Source organism: Gekko japonicus, unplaced genomic scaffold (assembly GCF_001447785.1).
Source record: "Gekko japonicus isolate JY-2015 unplaced genomic scaffold, Gekko_japonicus_V1.1 scaffold4516, whole genome shotgun sequence".
Lineage (NCBI taxonomy): Eukaryota > Metazoa > Chordata > Lepidosauria > Squamata > Gekkonidae > Gekko > Gekko japonicus.
The window spans coordinates 22,844-38,046 of NW_015160966.1; the positions used below are offsets into that span (position 1 = coordinate 22,844).

General features: G+C 46.5%; 1 protein-coding gene across 1 annotated transcript in view; it reads right to left on the bottom strand.

The window, feature by feature from the left end:
* Positions 1-15,203, bottom strand: part of SEL1L2 (sel-1 suppressor of lin-12-like 2 (C. elegans)) — a 48,353-nt gene that overhangs the window by 14,794 nt on the left and 18,356 nt on the right. Inside the window, exons 8-15 of the mRNA XM_015425425.1 lie at positions 14,880-14,936; positions 11,022-11,090; positions 9,573-9,650; positions 6,326-6,388; positions 4,592-4,679; positions 2,575-2,678; positions 575-740; positions 413-487 (exon numbers count right to left, since the gene is read on the bottom strand). Of these exons, the coding sequence (XP_015280911.1) occupies positions 413-487; positions 575-740; positions 2,575-2,678; positions 4,592-4,679; positions 6,326-6,388; positions 9,573-9,650; positions 11,022-11,090; positions 14,880-14,936 (700 nt within the window). The remainder of the gene's footprint in view (positions 1-412; positions 488-574; positions 741-2,574; positions 2,679-4,591; positions 4,680-6,325; positions 6,389-9,572; positions 9,651-11,021; positions 11,091-14,879; positions 14,937-15,203) is intronic.

The window sequence follows — 15,203 nt, forward strand, 5'->3', positions numbered from 1 at the left end:
GCTCTTTTGTAAGTATCAAAATCCAATTTTAAAGTTTAGGGCAGCAAAATCAGCGGGGCCTTCAGAACTGCCTTTTTTACCCTCTGTCTGTTTTAAAGGCTGGGCTTACCGTTGAGTTGAGTAGGGGCTGAAAGCACAACATCAGCATGTGAAAAAAGTTTTCTTTTCTTTTAAAAAGGAACACCGTTGATTGTTACCGTTGGCAAATGCAAGACTTTATAAACAGATGCCCACGGGAACACGGTTTTAGTTATGAATTCACCAGAGGGAAAATAGCATCTAAATATGCAAGATCCAAGACTCTGTAGCATCATCTTTTCTTGGTTTTCGACCGCAAGAGCAGACCCGGAGAAAAATCACATTAATAAGAGAGGACAGCTTGGGTACAGGTTATTTTAAACTCTGTTCATACCTTGAGTGGCAGCCCGGTTCCATAAAAGAAGAGCCAGTGGATAGATCTGGTTCTGGTGGAATATTTTAATCTTTTCTGTAACGAGAATGTGACATTGCTTACCCCGGTGCAGTCCCTGAGTTTCAGAATACAAGCAAGCTGCACGCATGACATTTCCTTTACCAGATTCGATAATGTAGGCCGAATTGATCTGAGCGATCTCATACCCCATTTCGGCAAGGAACAAGTAGTGCACCAGAGACGGATCCGTCTGTCCAGCCTGGTATGAAAAGTACGCTGTCAGGAATTTTTCTGACCATCTTCCTAGCTCGCATACAGTCCTGTAAAGCTGAATGACAAACGGACAGAAAAAAAGGCATGAACGGCACCGGAATTCTGTAGCCCTGCCCTGAATACAAAGATGACTAAAGTAATAACATGCTAATTATTATTATTGTAAAAAGAGAAAGCAGGAGATATTTCAGTTCAGATAGCTAAATATTCAGTTTTTTAAAAAACCCAAACGTCAGTTAGTTTAAAATATGGAGTGGTGAACGTTTATGTTGGATATTATTAGGGTTCCCAGTTCCAGGTTGAGAAGTACCTGGACATTTGGGGGGTGGAGCCTGGAGAGGGTGGGGTTTGGGGAGGGGAGGGGCTTCAGTGGGGTGTAAAGCCATAGAGTCCATCTTCCAAAGCGGCCATTTCCTCCAGTCAAACTGACCTCTGTCACCTGGAGATCAGTTATAATGCCAGGAGATCTCCACCCACTCCACTCTGATTGGCTGATTGTGATAAATAATCACATCAAGCCAGTAATTGTGTGTCCAATAAAAACACTGTGAGTGACTGACTAATTTACATCTGTATGTGGATTGGGGGGGGAATACCATGAAATTACTTTGTCTTCTGGGACAACTGGACTATTGACTCTGTCAGATAACAGTGATATTGCATACAAAGGCATTCTATGTTGGAGCGAGCAACTCAGCATGTCAGGACATGGGAGGGCACTATATCACTCTAAGAGTGATTCCACACTAGACCTTAAATCCTGGTTCAACCCTGTCCCCGAACTTACATTCTAGACTACACTTGAGTTCACCCCTGTAATTATTTCCAGGATTTTTTTACATTCTACACTACATGCAAGTTCACCCCTGTAATTATCTCCGGGGTTTTTTTTACATTCTACACTACATGCGAGTTCACCCCTGTAATTATCTCCGGGGTTTTTTTTTAATTTTCATACATGCGAGTTCACCCATGTAATTATCTCCGGGGTTTTTTTTTACATTCTACACTACATGCGAGTTCACCTCTGTAATTATCTCTGGGGTTTTTTTACATTCTACACTACATGCGAGTTCACCCCTGTAATTATCTCCGAGGTTTTTTTACATTCTACACTACATGCGAGTTCACCCCTGTAATTATCTCCAGGGGTTTTTTTACATTCTACACTACATGCGAGTTTACCCCTGTAATTATCTCCGGGGCTTTTTTTACATTCTACACTACATGCGAGTTCACCCCTGTAATTATCTCCGGGGCTTTTTTTACATTCTATACTACATGCGAGTTCACCCCTGTAATTATCTCCGGGGCTTTTTTTACATTCTACACTATATGAGAGTTCACCCCTGTAATTATCTCGGGGTATTTTTTTGTTTCCACATTACAGGTCACCTCGCTTTCGCCCCACACTTGTCCCGGGATAAACGGATGCTGTTATAACCAAGGATAAATGCAGGGTATTGTGTCTCGAGTTGAACTCTGATAAAACCAGGGATGACTTCCAAGTGCGGAAAGGAACTAAGTGTGCATAAGTGTTATCTCCTTGAATGGGATGTCTCTTTCTTTGTCTTAACCAGGGAGTTGCCCTCTGACCCATCCCCTCTCTCTCTGTGTGTCCTTTCTTCTTCCCATTCTGCACACGGCTTTTCATGGAGTCACACAGGTCTCTCCTGTAGGTACAATGCCCTCATATTCCCATACAGATGAGGCCAGGTTTTGCTGGCCACTTGCGATAGGGAAAGTACTCTTTAGATGAGGCTTCTCTCTCTCCTTTCGACTACCACCTGGATGTGAACTGAATCCACTTGAATAAATGGAAGGCTTCTTTTCAGTTTTGGGAGATTTATTGACTCCACTCAATATCACACTTCTATGACAGGGCAAACTCTGTCACTTCTCTGAATGATGTCACATCGCTCTAGGAATCGCCGGAAAAACCTGTATGGTGTTACCATAAAGTTTGGCAATTTCTGGAACGACGAGGCACCACCTGTTTCCACGGAAGTGACGTCACGGCACACGAGACACTGGCGCCCCCTCAAGCTCCCGCTGGTTGTCGTAAACAGCCTGGCCACCCTAGGTGTACCATTTCTATGAGACTTCAATATTATTACTGTCTATTTAATCCATACCCCGCCCTATCCCACTGCAGCATCGATAGATGTTCTCAAAGTGTTGCCTCCTGCCTGATTTTGATATAAACGTGGTCAACCCAGACTGCACTTTTGGCTGTAGCAGCTAGGTAAATAAGAATTTGCTACTTGCAGTCTGTTGCTGCTATCTTTTTTCTTTTGGTGTTATGTATTGGGCTGGAGCTGCGGTGGCTCAAGTGGTTAAGACACTGAACTGCAGGCTGTGGAAGGTCGGTAGTTCAGAAGTTCGAGACCCCAGTGTGCCGCATGATGGAGTGAGCTCCCGTCTCTAATTCCAGCTCCTGCCAGCCTAGCAGTTCGAAAGCAAGAAATTGCAAGTAGATAAATAGGTACCACTTCGGTGGGAAGGTAACAGAGTTCCGTGTGCCTTGGTGTTTAGTCATGCCGGCCACATGACCACGGAAACGTCTTCGGACAGCGCTGGCTCTTCGGCTTTGAAACGGAGATGAGCACCGCAACCCTAGAATCGGATTCAAATGGCTTTCAAGCAAGGGAACCTTTACCTTTACCTTTATTGGGCTGGAATAGCCCAGGTCTGTCCATAAGAGACGGGCTGAACTTTGAGCTCAGGAACAATAGCGCACCAGCATTCTCGAGGTAACCAATGAGAAAGCAATGTTATGCAAATAGAGGTAACCAATGAGGAGACAATGTTATGTAAACAGCCTATTGTTGGGAATGGGGTGTGTTTGGGTGTGGTTTTTGCATGCTACTTAAACAGGGCAGTTGCCCTGCAGTCTTCAGTCTTGTTCCTGGAATCACTTAATAAAGTAGAGCTGTTCAAGGCAATGTGTCTTGAACCCAGTATTTAATATTTTGGGTTTTGTTGTTGTTTTTTGCATTGTGTGTGTGTGGCGTGTGTGTGTGCCCGTGCCTGGAAGTCCTTTCTCCAGTATTCCATGCCGCAATAAGTGCCGGCGTGATAGCATTTTCTGCATTGCCTGCTTTTTATAGATACGTCATTTAGCGCTATAAACCTGCCATGAAACTATGATGGAGAGAATATGCATATGGGTCGTAGCTTACGTCCAGAGAATTGTGTCACTTCCATTATTCAAAGGCAGCATTGTCCGGATGAACCCTTTAAAAAAAAAATGCAGCTCTCCAAGCTCTAAGAGTAGGTGAATGTCTGAGCGTATTAGAAATTGCCCTGAAAAGCAATCAAGGTGGGACACAGCCATTTTCTCAACAGCATAACAGGGGGTTGTACTAGGTTTCTATAAAGTATCATGTTCTGGCATTGTAGGGTCCCCAACTGTTAGCCTTCCAGGATTCTCTAAATAAAAATGCTCAGAGTCACAGACCATCATGGAGATTTTGTGTGGTAGGTTAAGCTTGGTCAGCTTTATTCAAGGTGATTTATTGCCAGGTACAGAAGAAAAAAATATTTCCCATGGGTTTTTCCCCCCTATTCACTTGATATTCTGGTCTGGAACACATAAGTTAGCCTTTAGGTCATGTATTATAAACATAATACACAAGCTCATTCACCAGAAACAAGACAATCAGTTCAAAGAACAATGATTCACAAATACTCTTGATTGATTAGCATGCCATTGAGCAAGAGGGATACTTCATACTCATCATACCCTATTTACCTATTAACTTCAGCCAGAAGATGCTTCTATTAAAAATTTTAATTAAAGCACAGTTCAAAAGATGAGAAATGCCTTTCCCAGAAGTTTCCGCGCACTTAACCACTACACCAAACTGGTGTATATATATATGAAGTTTCGTGACTAGAACTTACTGTAGTACATGACTCCTAGATGAAGCTGGGCTCTGGAAAATCCTTTCTCAGCTGCTTTTTGAAAGTATTTAAAAGCTTCCGTGTAATTCTGAGAAGTAAATTATTTTTTAGAAAGCGAAGATTTCACCAAACCAGAACCTGGTTCTGTGAAACACTGGTATCTCACGAGTCCCCACGTCTACAGGGGGGGAGGAGATGCTCCCCCTTCAAAGTATTTCCCCTCAATCAGCTTTCCTTAAAAAACAAACAATAATAATAAAATGTATACACTGCCCCATATTAGAAATATGCTAATCCATCAAATCTTAATATAGTAACCTCGCGGGGAGGGCGGGGTAAAAATGTCAAAAATAAATAAATGAATAATGTCATGGATCAGCCGAGCTCAGCAGAGCAAAGGGACACTGAGGACTCCTCTGAAGAAGAGGTGATGGAATACTGTCATATGCAGGGGCCATTTCCTGCAGGAGCGCACAGGAGCGGAGCTCCGGCAGTAAAGAGCCCAGGGGGCGGGCACATGCAACAAGCCCCACCCCCTGCTCCCAGCAGCCCTCAGTCAAAGCAAGAAGCAGCCAGGTAAGCTGCAGAGCCCCCCCCGGAGCCTGAGTGGTGGGTGTTGCCTTCTGACACACGTCCAGTGATGTCAGGGGGTGTGGCCTATGCAAATAAGTTGTGCTAATGAGTTATGCTAATGAGCTCCTGCACCTCTTTTTCTACGAAATGACCCCTGGACTCACATGATTCGTGTCTGAAGCATTTTAATTCAGCATTTGCTAAAATAAACAAAACACTGAAGAAAGTGAGGTAGAGCGAGGTTACTTTCCCTTGAACTTCTGAGCTGTTTCCCTGCTCAGCATGGGGGGGGGGGCGTTGTTACAGATTGACAATGTGCTTACTGTGTGTCGGCAGTCAGGAAATAAAAGTTAATCCCTTGTTTGTTTAACTCTGTGGGCTGTGTGTCTCAGGGACACACCAGTCTATACGTTTTCAGGTTATGAAAAACGGGTGGCCGTGTGTGCATGGAACAGTGTTTGCACCTCCAACCCCAATAACTCTGTGAAGTGTTTGAGTGAGGGCCTATTAATAAAATGGGCTGGGCTACCCTGTCTGTTGATGTCACTGTGAGTGACAGAGAGGACCTGAGAGAGGTGAAGTGCTCATGACCCTCAACAGTAATTGTTTCCACTTATAACAGGGCTGCAAACCTGTGATCGAGTCCCAGTGAACACAGGGCTTTTCCAAATTCTAATTTTCCTTCCTTGTAAGTTCCCGTTTCTGGTGGTGTGTGTGTGTTTCTGTCCTGTACAGAACTGGTTGATTCAATATCATACTGGTTTATGTCTGGCACATCTCCCTGCAGATTTAAATGGCAGGTTTTTATGCTGGACATAAACTGGTGCAATATTGAATCAGCCACTAGAGGGAGCAAAACAAATGCAGAACCGAACCCCCCCCCCCCACCCCCCAAAAAACGGGAGCAAACACGAGAGGTGGGAGATTGGTTTTCTTAGTCAGGATTTAATTCCATCTCTGAATCTTCTGCTGTTGCACTGGTAGCCAAGAGGCAGGGGTTATTTGAAAGACAATGAAAATGTTACTGGAAATATACATTTTCTTGCAAGTGCTTTGTGTTTTTGAACTCTCACGGGATGCCAATTCAGACTTTACATTTTATAAAGCTCATCATTTTCTGGGCTACTGCTTGCAGTGCAGAGAAGGGCTAACGATACTCACCATCTGGACACCTCTGCCACGGAAATAAAGAAGACCCAGTCCACATAATCCAAGAGGGTTGCCCTGAGCGAAATATTGAGAATATTCCTTTTAGGCTTCTCAGTCAATTACCTGAATAAAACCCTTCAAATAATCAGCATTAATGTGTGCGTCTGCATGATTAAGGTCTTATGCACCAGATTTCTGCTTTCCTAACCAGAGAGGAAAATAACCTTCACCTTGGCTCTTCCTTTCTTCCTATGCCTACTCCTGAGTGTAACCTCGGACCTCTCTGCTCTGTGGTTCATTCTGTACTTTGCCCATTTCCTTTTGCCTCCTGCTTGTACAGGTTAAAAAGACAGAGGTATTTTGTTGGGCAGGCTGGCAAGTGTCAAACTCACTGCTCATTTCACAGCTCCTTTGCCATAGTAACTGGGGAGGCGGAGAATGTAGAGCCAACATACTTTTGCTTCCTAGGTTGCTTTGATATGCCAGACACCTTATCACCTCTGAGAACCTTAAGTATCCTTGAGTCTCATCTTTCCATGCTTGCCTTTGTTTTACATGAAAGGGGGATGGCTGGCAGTTACGTTTGGTGGGTGACATCCCAGGAGGCGATTGGTTCTGAACCTTTTGGGGCCCTTGCTTGAACCCTGTATATCTATTGCTTCCGCCGCCTTTAACCATAGTTCTAACACAGCCGGTGTACAGGCTGGATCCTATCAATGTCTCAATAAACCGGACGTTGCTGGTGGAATGAGCTCCCGGAGGAGATCAGGGCCCTGAGGGATCTCTTGCCGTTCCACAGGGGCTGCAAGATGGAGCTCTTCCGCCAAGCCTTCAACTACGGAGCCGCCACCATTATAGAGCCCTGGCCTTTGGTTTTGACATCTAGCCTGTTCCGCAGGAAGATCAAAAGCAGAATGACTGTTAGACCTCTGTGAATAATAAATAAACAAACTTATCATTCTTCAGAGTGAATGTTATTGGGAACTGATTTATCCAGGAGTCTGACAGCAAGTGGCAGGAGAGCTCTGCGGGGGAGGCCGGGCCGGCAATCTCAGGACCTCGCCAGTCAGGTGGTGATACCCCCTTTTGGTGTGACGCAGCAGTAACGTCATCACGTGGGGGCAACACTCTTAACATTCTCCCAAAACTTTCCTAGAGCATCACCCGATGTGATGACATCACTTCCTGGTCACACCGAAAGTGACGTCACGGCATTGCTGGCAATGCCAATCGTTCTTCACGTTCTTCCGCCATTCCCCTCCCACCAGTCAGCTGAGTGGCAGTAAGGAGAGCCATTGGGAGGTAGGATACCTGGGCTCCCTGGGCGATAGAGATACTGACGGACCAAGAGGAGTGTACGACTAGACAAAAACTACTCCCGAAGCCTAGGGACAATAGGGGCTGTAAACAACTGGGGTTAAAAGGGCCAAAAGAATGGTTGAGTGGGGGGGTCAGTCAGATTTTTACATACTTACTTGCAGGGCTTTTTTTGTAGAAAAAGCCCAGCAGGAACTCATTAGCATAATAGGCCACACCCAACGGCATAGACTCATTAGCATATTAGGCCACACCCCCGACAGCACAGCTCTCTCCCAGGATCAGCTTCCCCAGGTGTCCTGCATCTTGCAGGGGGCTTGGGGAACTCAAGGAGGGGAGGCAGTTTAAACTGCCTCCCCTTCCTGGATTGGCTTGGCTTCCCCAGGTGCCCTGTGGCTTGCAAGGTGCCTGGGGAACCCAAGGGGGGGGGGAGGCTGTAGCCATGGCCAACTTGGAAGCCAGCCGGAACTCTGTTCCAGTGCGTTCCTGCCCCAAAATAGCCCTGCTTATTTGAACAAACCAGTTCGTTTGTTGGCCACCATATTCTGGCAGTAGCAGATTTCACCACAGGATGGCGCCTTCAGAAGAGAAGGTTATACTGCAAACGTGATCGGGAACACACGCTTTGACGTTACTTTTGTCACGTCAGACATAAACGGAGCTTAAGTTAACAGGGTGTGCAAAAACATTACTTTAACATGGGGGACGCATGGCGACACTGCGTACGTTTGACCTCTTCTACATTTTGCATAATGGAAAAATATCTAAAAGGAAAACTGTGCGTTGTGTTTTAAGGATATTCCCACTGTCAATATAAGGAGCATCTGGAATTTAAGTATGCCGGGCTCCAGGTGGGACCTGGGGATCCCCCGGAATTACAGCTCATCTCCAGACTACAGAGATCAGTTCCCCTGGAGAACATGGATGCTTTGGAGGGTGGACTCTTTGGCGTTGTACCCCGCTGAGGTCCCTGTACACCCACAATGATAATGCTCGGTTGTCTCCTCAGGATCGGCTATGTCCCTGCCTCCTCCAGTCAAGGGGCTCTCTTGTACATACTCCCTGCAATGTCCGTACGTGCTCCAGTTTAGGCTAAAATGGACTACGCCCTGCCTTGGTCAATGGGCTATGATTACTCGAGCGACATTACAGCAAAAAGTTCATTTACTCTTAGAGGATTCTGATTGTTTTATTGCTTGGTTTTTAGAGGCTGCAGAGAAGTGTCGAAGAGAGGTGTTCTCAGAGATGGGTTTTGTTTAAGTGTTTCGATTTTATTGTCCAAGACCTTGGTCTAAGAACTCCACCCCTCCAGATTTCCAGGAGTTTCCCCAACCTGGATCTGGCAACTGTATGCACCCATCCCCCACCGGTGGCCAAGGGCAACCCGGCAAACCTATTAGAACTAGAGGAGCAGGGGTCATTTCCTGCAGGAGCGCACAGGAGCGGCGCTCCGGCAGTAAAGAGCCCAGGGGGCGGGCACATGCAACAAGCCCCACCCCCTGCTCCCAGCAGCCCTCCGTCAGAGCACGAAGCAGCCAGGTAAGTTGCAGAGCTCCCCCTGGCATATGCAAAAAAAGTTATGCTAATGAGTTATGCTAATGAGCTCCTGCACCTCTTTTTCTACGAAATGACCCCTGTAGAGGAGTAAAGCAAAATGATTGGAATTGACCACCATTTCTAACAAACCTTTTGCAAAGAGAGAAAAGAAAAATAATACCCAAATTCAAATATTTTAGTTGTACTTTCAAAAACAGCAAGGGAGGGAGGGAGACGCCCAATCATCCGATTGTTTGGACCCAACGGCACACAAAAGTGAGTATGGCTTAAGAGAGTTTAAGATAACCCAGCTATATTACATGAAAATGACTCTAGTTTAGTCAAATTCTGTGTATTGTACGAGGAGGGAAAAACACCATTAGAAGAGATAAAATGCTCACAATACCTTATCTGCTGCCGTTCTGAAATACCTCAAGGCAGTCGCATTATCCTGAGCCACTGCAGTGCTTCCTTCTAAATACATCTAGACCGTAATAAAAAAAGGGGGGTGTTTCTTTAGGTAATAGCAGAGACACAGATGAGGGGAAAATATGTATTGACTTTATTACGTTTCTGTCCCACTTTTATGACAATTGTCTCCAAAGTGGGCTCACAGCAGGAGAGACCAGCACTGCTCACTGGCAGAAGAAAGCAACAAACTAAGGCTGAATCTGCATTTGTCTTTCCCACCCGTGTCCCAGCCTCTTGACTCCGTCTGCATTTGGAATCAGGGATGATTCAATCCCAATAGATAACATGACTGTTGTTCATCAAGTGGTCTTCTGTGCAGGCACACATGGGGACTGTGCAGATGCAGGAGGACGAGTCTCCAAAGCGTAGGGGAAGCGCTCCTAGGCTCCAGAATCTTCTGAGCTTTGGAAACTCATCCACCGCGGCAGGCCTGTGCGGTCCCCATGGCAATGAAATATACATATGTGGCTGCCTGGAGAGAACCGGACAGCAGCTATGAACGGCTGCTGACCTGGCTCACTGTACACGTAATCGTGCATGATGGTGTCTCCATTCACTTGGGTATTCAAGCAGGCTGTTGTGTAAAGGAAATTGGAACGGCATTGCTGGACTTCCGGTTTAAGCGTTTTGCCGCTCGGACGCGTCTCGTCTCGCTTAGATGGAGACACGCTGAGACCCGGCTGACGGGAGGGGTTCGAGTTCGTTTAGACGTGTTAGAGCATTTTATTTATTTTCTTTTCACCTACTTCCTGTTATATTTCTGCACCTTGTTGTTTGACCTCCTATAAAATATTTTCATTGTTCACTCTGCCTGGTCCTCACACCTATTATTTGGCCGAAAGGGAGGTCTAAAGGTCTTGGGAGGGTGCTCTGGGCCTTCTCAAGGGAGCCTGGAGCCAGAGTGGTGGCAGCGTCAAATGACACCCCACCTGAGCCGTGACAGTGCCATCAATATGTAACGTGCTTGAACCATGTGCTTGAACCACAGACCCGCGGGATGGTTCTGGCCCCTTCTCTAACGCCTCTACAGCAAACGCAAGACATGAACCCACAAACACGAAGCTACCATATACTGAATCAGACCCGGGGTCCATCAAAGTCAGTATTGTCTACTGAGACTGGCAGTGGCTCTCCGGGGTCTCAGGTGGAGATCTTTCCCATCACCCGCCACCTGATTCTTACTAGAGATGACAAGGGTTGAACCCGGGACCTTCTGCACACCAAGCAGATGCCCTACCACTGAGCCACATCCCCTCCCTTATTTGCATCCGAGAATGGCTTCCGTGTACAAACACCTCTGTCCTAGGAAATGAAGGTATTACGATGGAGCGAGGGTTAAGGTTCTTCAACTATAAAATTAATCCCAAGAAGCAAATATAGGTACCTTTCCCAAGAATGCCATACCATTAGCGTCCCCTGCGTCTGCTGCTTTTAGGAAGTAGTAGAAGGCTTTCTAAAGAAAAGTAGCAAACGAAAAACAAGGTGACGATTGACTTCACATTCCCCCCAATACAGCTTTAAAAGCGATCGGCAACTTTTATTGAAGTCGCGCATGTTCTTCATCGGACCCACGCCGATTCCAGCCGACGCATTTACATCCCGCTTCTCAGAAACGTTTGCATAGGTGAATCTTGACCTTATGTTATTTTTAAAGGCGTCAGAATACATGGAAAAGCAATGTGACAAACAAAACATACATATATTTAACAGAAGCAATATCAGTATCTTTATGGACATAAAAACAGACATTCTGGCATAAATTTCCCCGACAGAAGGGAAGATGCAACTTCTGCCAATTTCCCCTTCTTGCTGCAGTCCCCGTAATTTGCCCCTTGTGCCATTCCTGAGGGTCCCGTGTTCCCCGCCAGCAGCATTTGGGAAAGATCAGCGGGCTGCGGGGGTGGGGGGAGTCTTCCACTAGCAGAGGATTTAATCTGGATGCAGTCTGTTTTCCTGCCCCTTCAGATCTGGATGTATCGTGTCATTGCTTGGGTAAAGAGAAGGACTCATTCAGCTCTGCATGCTCATGGGTGCTTTGGAGTTGAATTCTTTTGAAGAGCACATATGGACGTATGAATCTGCCTTATACTGAATCACAGAATCACAGAGTTAGAAGGGACCTCCAGGGTCATCTAGTCCAACCCCCTGCACAAGGCAGGAGATTCACAAACACTTCCCTCCCCTGCACCCGCAGTGACCGTTGTTCCACAGCTGGAAGACGACCCAAAACCTCCAAGATCCCCGGCCAAACCGGCCTGGAGAAAAATGGCTTCCTGACCCCAAAGTGGCGATCGGCATTTCCCTGGGCGTGTCAGAAAGGGCCACGAGAACTAAGCACTGAGGCGACCTTTCCTGCCTTCCCTTTCACGATCTCCCTAAGGTCACAGGATCCGCACTGCTGTCAGACCCCTGGTCCATCAGAGTCAGCACTGTCTACTCAGACTGGCGGCAGCTCTCCAGGGTCTCAGGCTGAGGTTTTTCACAACCTGCCCCAAACCTACACTGTGGGGAGGGCAGGATAGAAGTCTAATGAAATAAACAAACACCTACTGCCAGGTCCTTACCTGGAGATGCCACAGATTTAACTTGGGGCCTTCTAGGTGCCAAGTAGATGCTCTGCCATTGAGTCGTGGCCCCTCCCTAAGTAAGTTTGTATCTCCCCAGCTCCATTTACACATGTCACATAGCAAAGATATTGCATGAAGTCAAAAATCCCACTGGGTGAGTGCAAACCTTTGGGGTCACCCTGAACAATCAAGGGGGTTTCTGCAAAAGAAGATCTGCCTCACTAACGTTTCATATTTAAGAGCATAAGGAGAGCCCTGATGGATCAGACCAATAGTCCATCTAGTCCAGCATCCTGCCTCACACAGAGGCCAACCAGTTCCTCTGGAAAACCAACAACAGGGCAGAGAGGCTGAGACCTTCCCCCGATGTTGCCTCCTGGCTCTGGGATTCAGAGGATTAATGCCTCTGAATGTGGAGGTTCCATTCAGTCACTGTGGCTAGTAGCCACTGATATACTTATCCTACATGAACCCAGGGGTCATTTCCTGCAGGAGCGCACAGGAGCGGAGCTCTGACAGTAAAGAGCCCAGGGGGCGGGCACATGCAACAAGCCCCACCCCCTGCTCCCAGCAGCCGTCGGTCAGAGCAAGAAGCAGCCAGGTAAATTGCAGAGCTCCCCCCAGCCCAAAACAGTCCAGTGGCACCTTTACGACCAAGTTTTATTCAGGTACAAGCTCTCCCTCCTCTGTGAGGACAGATCTGCACATCCCCCCCCCAATATAGCAATCCAAAACAGTCCAGTGGCACCTTTAAGACCAAGTTTTATTCAGGTACAAGCTCTCCCTCCTCTGTGAGGACAGATCTGCACATTTCCCCCCCCCCCCCCACAATCTAGCAATCCAAAACAGTCCAGTGGCACCTTTAAGACCAAGTTTTATTCAGGTACAAGCTCTCCCTCCTCTGTGAGGACAGATCTGCACATCCCCCCCCCCATAGCTAGCAATCCAAAACAGTTCACTGGCGTCTGAGCAGTGGGTGTTGCCTTCTGACACACTTCCTGTGATGTCAGGGGGAGTGGCATATGCAAATAAGTTATGCTAATGAATTATCCTAATGAGCTCCTGCACCTCTTGTTCTACGAAACGACCCCTGCATGAATCTATCTAATCCCCTGTAAATCTGTTTATTCCTGTGGCCATCACTACATCCTCTGGCAGCAAATCCCACATTTCAATCACTCTCTGCATAAAGTAGTATTTCCTTTGGTCTGCCCTGAACCTACTACCCATCAGCTTCATGGGATGCCCTCAAGTTCCAGTCTTGAGGAAGAGGGAGAAAAAATTATTTTTGTCAACTCTCTCCACCCTGTGCATAAGTTTATAATTCTCTACCATGTCCCCCCTTAGCCGTCTATTTTCTAAACGGAATAGTCCCAGACTCTTCAACCTTTCCTCAGTTCTTCAAAGGTTCTCCAAACTAGGCCTCTTTTGAAAATGAGCTTATGTTTTATTGAGTATACAGGTTTGAATTTGCTTTAGAAACACGGGAGAGGTGTTTGTCATGTTTGGGGAAATGCATAAGGCTAAGGGTGTGATCCAGAATGGTGTGAGTGTGTGCCTCCCCTTTTCACCCTTAGATAAACTTTTTTCCAAAACTGCCTTAGGTAAAGGTTTCCCTTGCTTGAAAGCCAGTTGAATCCAACTCTAGGGGGCAGTGCTCGTCTCCGTTTCCAAGCCGAAGAGCCAGCACTGTCCGAAGACGTTCCCGTGGCCATGTGGCCGGCACGACTTAAACGTCAAGGCGCACCTTCCGACTGAAGCGGTGCCTATTTATCTACTTGCAATTTCTTGCTTTCGAACTGCTAGGTTGGCAGGAGCTGGGGCCAGAGATGGGAACTCACTCCGTCATGCAGCACTCGGGTCTCGAACTGCTGGACTACCAACCTTCCGGTCTGCAGCTCAGCGTCTTAACCTCTGAGCCACCGTGGCCACAAAAGCTGCCTTACAGGACCCCAATGCATTGCTGTTTTTTAAAAGCCATCTGAGGATCTGGCTCATGAGAGTTTGAAAGGGAAAATGAGGAGAAAACAGCATGCACGTCTTGCCAGCATTTTCCTTCAAAATCGCTTAGGCGACAACCTCCTAAATGTGTTTGGAATTCAGGGGAATTTATTTAGCCATTTGCGGAGCCTCTTGGGGCAGATTCTAACAAGGACGTCCACGCAGTCCCTTCCGGATGATAGCACTAATGTTATCTTTGGCAAATTCATTTGGAAACATCCTACTAAAATAAGCAAAACCCATTTCTAAATTTCTAAAGGGGTTTAAGATTAGGACAATACAAGGCTCTTGAGAGTCCCCTGGACTGCAAGGAGATCAAAACAGTCAATCCCAAAAGAAATCAACCCTGACTGCTCCCTGGAAGGCCAGATACTGAAGCTGAAGCTCAAAGACTTTGGCCACCCAATGAGAAGGGAGCACTCGCTGGAGAAGAAGACCCTGATGCTGGGAAAGACTGAAGGTCAAAGAAGAAGAAGGGGACGGCAAAGGATGAGATAGTTAGTGTCATTGATGCAACGAACATGAAGTTGAGCAAACTCCGGAGCACGACGGAAGACAGGAGGGCCTGGCGTGATGTGGTCCATGGGGTCGCGAAGAGTCGGACTCGACTGCGTGACTGAACAACAGCGACAACAACAAAAACAAATGTTCAATGTCTATTTGAATATACTTACAGCATGATCTCTTTTAAGTCCTTTTCTTCCCAAAAGGTGCAGTTGTCCGAGAAACACCTAGAAGCCATTATTTTAAAAGTGATCGTTTTTGTGAATCAAAAGTAAAAAGGTTCTGTGTGAATAACCTCGTAACCACAGGATCAGATTGTTTAAAGTATAACAGGTGTGGTAAATATTGTATCTTCCAAATAATACAACGCAATCAAATACAAGCTTGCTAAAGGCTTCTCTGTAAACCCAGTCTATTATGCGGTTGGCACCAAAAAGAATAAAATGTGGGTATTGCCCGGACCTGGATGGCCCTGGCTTCTCAGCCCTGGTTAG